The 6573-nt window shown below is 48.9% G+C and overlaps 1 gene segment (V, D, J or C); it reads right to left on the bottom strand.

Moving 5' to 3' along the window:
* Positions 1-394: 394 nt before the first annotated feature.
* LOC116497627 lies at positions 395-1690 on the bottom strand. The segment is given in 3 exon segments: positions 395-407; positions 891-1188; positions 1648-1690. Coding segments are annotated over 3 exon segments (354 nt in total).
* Positions 1691-6573: the final 4883 nt, after the last annotated feature.

Here is a 6573-nt window from a genome sequence, read left to right as displayed (position 1 = left end):
GTCTAGTCCAGCTTAAAGTTTGCTAGCAAATAAGCAGGAACAGCAGGCTGGGGAGGATGCAGATACTTGGCCCTACCCACCGCCAGCACCTGGTACTAGGCACACAGACTCTGACCCAGAACCTCATTCCAGGTGCCGGGGTGGAATCCCGCACTCACTGATATCAAGGCATGTGCAGGACAAGGAGGTGATCCAATACAGCCAGCATGGCTTCATCAAGGGCAAATCGTGCTTGACCAACCTAGTGGCCTTCTATGATAGAGCAACTGCATCAGTTGACAAGACCAACCAATGCCATCTACCTGGACATCTATATGTCCTCTCAGTTTCCAGGAAGGAGCAAACTGGGGAAAGCACAGGCTTGAGCTGGAAGACTGTGTATCCAAACTTCCACTCATTCCCCATCCCTTTAGGGAGAGTATGTATTGAATTAGATATTACGGAAGAAAAAAAAAAAAAAAGGAAAAAAAAAAAAAGAAAAAAGAAAAAAAAAAATTTGAAAAGAGAGCTGTCAAATGGAGAGGGAGAGTAGGGAGGTTTGATAAGAGAAGCCAGAAAAGTGGACTTAAATGAGAAGAAGGGAAGTCTATGGAGTGAGGATTGAGGAGAGTTATAAAAAGTTTGGTGAGAGGAAACAAGGCACAGAGGATTAGAACGATTGTCAGAGGTGCATATAATGCAAATAAAACAAAAGGAAGAGGGAGTCGGGGAGTTGAGAGGGAAGGACAGAAATAAGGAAAGAGCCTGAGGAGGAAAGGAAGGCTAGATAGCAGAGACAGTAATGAGTACAAAGGTATTGTTCCTTCCTTGTGCAGTGCAGATGAGGAGGATAGTCGTTCACTTTTGTGCAGGGGGAGGTTTGTGCTCAGGTGCCTCATCAACCTACCCACTGTGTTTCACTTTCAGCACAGTAATAAATGCCAGAGTCATTGAGAAAGGCATTCACAGTCGAAAGGGTCATCTTGTCTCCTTCTATGTCACTGCTCTTGAAGTGGCTTTGGAATGCCGCTTCAACACTTGCTTTGCCACCTTTTACTGCAGTAACCACCAGGATCATCCCGGAGCCATTTCCCAAAGGCATCTTGTACCAGTACATAACTGTACTGGAGGACTTCATTTTGGAGCAGGTCAGATTCATGGTTTCTCCTTGCCATATGACTGTGTCTGGCGACTGTTCCAGAGACAACACTGGAAGGGAAGAGGAGAAGCATTAAGGAGGATGGGGAGAAACAGATTGATGGAGAGATGAAGAGAGCTACTCAAGCACAAAGCAGGGCAGGACATGACTTCAGACACGATGAAAAAGCATGCACTAGGCATGGTGTGTTGTTAGAAAGAAGGATGAGAAGGAACGGGACAGGCTAGGGAGAAGGGGACGGAATGGCATACTTCTTTAGATCAGTGTGTGAGTTTCCAATATCCAGGTGAAAGGCAAGAAATATTCTTGGGCAGCTTGTGTCCTTAGAAGAAATACTTGGGTGCTGTGCACACGAGAAAGAAATAGACTTTGCAGGAGGCTCATGGATACTTGCCCATCTTCTTCAACGTCTGTCCTTACCACAGGAAGCTTTGGGAAATAGGCATCCAGCTGAGTCAAGCAGCACGGGAATCTATGCAGGTGCTAAGGGGGTTGTTGAGTTCACTTACCCACCGGGGCCAGAAGGGCCACAAAGAACCAGCGTGAAACCATGTGAAAACACCTGTCCTTCCTGTTCCTTTCAGGGACCTGTCTTTGTAGCTGCTCAGAGGTATGTGACAAGAAAGTACTAAAGGAGGATGAGACACACTGGGGCTGGGCAGAGTAATGAGAGAGCATGAAAAGTGAGAAAGGATTGGCTGGCTGAGAATGCTGCAGAATGACGCATGCAATTACAGGAAAGTATAAACCCTGCAGAAAAGGGAGTGGAGCAGGGGAGGCTGGCAGTGGACAGATAGGAATATGTTAAGGGTTCATGTGGTGTCTGAGTGTGTGCCAGACAGTAGGAGGAAAAAAAAAAAAAAAAAAAAAAGAATAAATAATTGGTTGGATAGTACAGTTTGCTCATGCTTTACCAGTGACAGCTCCATATTGCTCTGCTCGCATTTTCATGGGAAATGGAGAACATGCTATCCACAGCGCCCTCACGTGTTTCTCTTCAGAAGGACATCCACATGGCTCTCCCGAATGGGGAAACTCAGCTCGCTGAGACCTCCTGACAGAAGGAGTTTGGGGAATTAGAGGAGGACCTGCATAGATGTTTGGATTCCCAGAGTCAGATGAAGGAAGAACCTCTCAAAGTCCATTTTGGCAAAGGGTTGAGTGGTTTGTGTTTGAATTCAGCCTGGAGCTCCTTGTTCATCTTGTCTGCATCCCTATTTGCAAGGCGACCATCCTCATCAAGGCAGGGAGGGGTACAGAGAGGACACAGAAAGCCCACCTTTTAAACACGTGGCTCCGGGGCTGGTGCCAACGCAGAAATCTTGGGTTTTTCAACCATGGGGCACTTTACTCAGCACCTGGCCTGATGGCCGCAGACGAGTCCCTGTCTTTTAGGGGGAAAAGGATCCTGGGCCAGGAGCTGGCAGGGCTCATTGAGAGGGCTTTAAACTAGGTAAGAAGGGGGATGGGGCTGAAACAAGGATTGTTGGGGCTGTGCCAGGGAGAACAATGGCAAGGCTGGGGGATAAGGTAATGCCCCAGCTGAAGTGCATCTACACCAATGCACGCAGCATGGGTAAAAAACAGAAGGAGCTGGAAGCCATCGTGCAGCAGGCAGGCTATGACTTGGTTGCCATCTCAGAGACGTGGTGGGACCACTCTCACAACTGGAGTGCTGCAATGACTGGCTATAAGCTCTTCAGAAGGGACAGGCAGCACAGAAGGGGTGGTGGTGTGGCTCTCTATATTAGAGAGTCTTCGATGTTGTAGAACTTGAGGCTGGGAATGACAAGGTCAAGTCCCTTTGGGTTAGGATCGGCAGGGACAACAAGGCTAGTGTCCTGGTCGGGGTCTGCTATAGACCGCCGAACCAGGATGAAGAGATGGATGAGGAGTTCTACAGGCAGCTGACAGAAGTTGCGAAATCTTTAGCGCTTGTACTCGTGGGGGACTTCAACTTCCCTGACATATCCTGGAAGCACAACACAGCCCAGAGAAAGCAGTCTAGGAGGTTTCTGGAGAGCGTGGAAGATAGTTTCCTGACACAGCTGGTTAGTGAACCTACCTGGGAAGGTGCCCTGCTAGACCTTCTGTTCACAAACAGAGAAGGACTGGTGGAGGATGTGATTGTCGGGAGCTGTCTTGGGCAGAGTGACCACAAAATGGTGTAGTTCACTATTCTTGGTGAGGCCAGGAAGGGGACCAGTAAAACCGCTGTATTGGACTTTCAGAGGGCTGACTTTGAGCTGCTCAGGACACTAGTTGGTGGAGTCCCTTGGGAGGTGGTTCTGAAGGGCAGAGGGGTCCAGGAAGGCTGGGCACTCTTCAAGAGGGAAATCTTAATGGCGCAGGAGCGGTCTGTCCCCACGTGCCCAAAGACGTGCTGGCGGGGAAGAAGACCAGCCTGGCTCAACAGAGAATTGTGGCTTGATCTTAGGAGGAAAAAGAGGGTTTATAATCTTTGGAAAAGTGGGCAGGCCACTAGGGAGGACTATAAGGATGTAGCGAGGCTGTGCAGGGACAAAATTAGGAAGGCCAAAGCTCATCTGGAGCTCAATCTGGCTACTGCCGTTAAAGATAACAAAAAACGTTTCTATAAATACATCAACACAAAAAGGAGGACTAAGGAGAATCTCCATCCTTTACTGGATGCGGGGGGAAACTTAGTTACAAGAGATGAGGAAAAGGCGGAAGTGCTCAATGCCTTCTTTGCCTCAGTCTTTAGCAGCAATACCGGTTGTTCTCTGGATACCCAGTACCCTGAGCTGGTGGAAGGCGATGGGGAGTAGGATGTGGCCCTCACTATCCACGAAGAACTGGTTGGTGACCTGCTAGGGCACTTGGATGTGCACAAGTTGATGGGGCTGGATGGGATCCACCTGAGTGTACTGAGAGAACTGGCAGAGGAGCTGGCCAAGCCACTTACCATCATTTATCAACAGTCCTGGCTATCAGGGGAGGTCCCAGTTGACTGGCGGCTAGCAAATGTGACGCCCATCTACAAGAAGGGCTGGAGGGCAGACCCAGGGAACTACATGCCTGTCAGTTTGATCTCAGTGCCAGGGGAGCTCATGGAGCAGATTGTCTTGAGAGTCATCATGTGGCACTTGCAGGGCAAGCAGGCGATCAGGCCCAGTCAGCATGGGTTTATGAAAGGCAGATCCTGCTTGACGAACCTGATCTCCTTCTATGACAAAGTGATGTGCTGGGTGGACGAGGGAAAGGCTGTGGATGTGGTCTACCTTGACTTCAGCAAGGCTTTTGACACCGTCTCCCACAGCATTCTCCTCAAGAAACTGGCTGCTCTTGACTTGGACTGGCGCACACTTCGTTGGGTTAGAAACTGGCTGGATAGCCGGGCCCAAAATTGTCGTGGTAAATGGAGTCAAGTCCAGTTGGAGGCCAGTCACTAGTGGCGTTCCCCAGGGCTCGGTGCTGGGGCCGGTCCTCCTTAATGTCTTCATTGATGATCTGGACAAGGGCATTGAGTGCACCCTCAGTAAGTTTGCAGATGACACCAAGTTAGGTGCGTGTGTCGATCTGCTTGAGGGTAGGAAAGTTCTGCAGGAGGATTTGGATAGGCTGCACCGATGGGCTGAGGTCAACTGCATGAAGTTCAACAAGGCCAAGTGCCGGGTCCTGCACCTGGGGCACAACAACCCCAAGCAGAGCTACAGATTGGGAGATGAGTGGTTGGAGAGCTGCCAGGCAGAGAAGGACCTGGGAGTGATGGTGGATAGTCGGCTGAATATGAGCCAGCAGTGTGCTCAGGTGGCCAAGAAGGCCAACAGCATCCTGGCTTGTATCAGAAACAGTGTGACCAGCAGGGCTAGAGAGGTGATCGTCCCCCTGTACTCGGCTCTGGTGAGGCCGCACCTCGAGTACTGTGTTCAGTTTTGGGCCCCTCACTACAAGAACGACATCGAGGTGATTGAGCGGGTGCAGAGAAGGGCGACGAAGCTGGTGAGGGACCTGGAGAACAAGTCCTACGAGGAGCGGCTGAGGGAGCTGGGTTTGTTCAGCCTGGAGAAGAGGAGGCTCAGGGGAAACCTTATTGCTCTTTACAGATACCTTAAAGGAGGCTGTAGTGAGATGGGGGTTGGCCTGTTCTCCCACGTGCCTGGTGACAGGACGAGGGGGAATGGGCTTAAGTTGCGCCAGGGGAGTTTTAGGTTAGATGTTAGGAAGAAATTCTTTACCAAAAGGGTTGTTAGACATTGGAACAGGCTGCCCAGGGAAGTGGTGGAGTCACCACACTTGGAAGTCTTTAAAAGACGTTTAGATGGAGAGCTTAGGGATATGGTTTAGTGGGGACTGTTAGCGTTAGGTCAGAGGTTAGACTCGATGATCTTGACGTCTCTTCTACCTACAAATTCTGTGATTCTGTGATTCCTATTTGCAAGGGGACCATCCTCATCAATCATCCAGAAGCTGCTGTTCTGAGTGGGGCTGTACAAAGGCTGCCAAAGAAAGCTCATGTTTCCCAGAAGGGTTCCATTGTGATCATTATTTCATGGGAGGCCTACGTGAGCTTGATTTGGTCTTAGAGTCATAGTTAGGATTAGGGTTAGAATTAGGGTTGAGGTTAGTTTGTTAGGGTTAGGGTTATGGGTGGGGTTTGGAGAGAGAGAAAGCACAGAGCAGGAGAAAGATGAGGGAAAGCCCAGAGCTTCCCGATCATGGTTGACACAAGAGAAGCGCTGATGTGAACCAGAACTTTGGACAGATGGACATGCTGGACCCCTCCTCTACACCTACAGCATACATAGTTCCATTCTCGAGAGACCTTCTCAGTACGTGACAAATGATTGTACCACACAGCTCGGAACTTCTGTCAGACAGAAGCAAAGATAGCAGAGGCACAAAAAAATTGCGCTTAGTCACATCTTAGTTTCTTCAGTTTTCCAGTCAGAGAAGCATATTCCCTATAGTTTAACCTTCCTGGGAGCACATCCTAATTCACTTCTGAATTAAAGAAAGGGAGGTATCTCTGCCAGCCTTTTTTTCCTGAAAGCAAAAACTGTGCAAAAACACTTTTTTACTTCTCTCACTGCTGACATTTCTACATATTGCTTTTCTTACACAGAAGGAGTGAGGGAATTACAAAAATGTATGGACTAACTGGAGCCTGAGGGTCAACAGGACAATGTGCCCTGTGGTTTCTCTATTTTTCTGAGGAAAAAAAAGCCTGCTGGGATCAAGTGCAATGTATTTGGGTGCACATACAAAGGCAAGAAAAGCACTCGGCAACCTGGGATGACAGGAAAATAAGTGATAAACCGGCAGGAGCACTTAACTAAAAGGCTCCAAGAATGAGACAGAACACAGGATCTTGGTCAGTCCAACTTCTCAAAACTTCCTATGCTTCCAAGACACAGGTCTTGGAAGAAGAATTAAGAATAGAAATGAGAAACAACTTATGGTATTTTGATGAA

Source organism: Aythya fuligula, chromosome 1, assembly GCF_009819795.1.
Source record: "Aythya fuligula isolate bAytFul2 chromosome 1, bAytFul2.pri, whole genome shotgun sequence".
Taxonomy (NCBI): Eukaryota; Metazoa; Chordata; class Aves; order Anseriformes; family Anatidae; genus Aythya; species Aythya fuligula.
The sequence above is the reverse complement of the archived record's forward strand: the minus strand, read 5'-3'. Positions and strand labels throughout refer to the sequence as shown.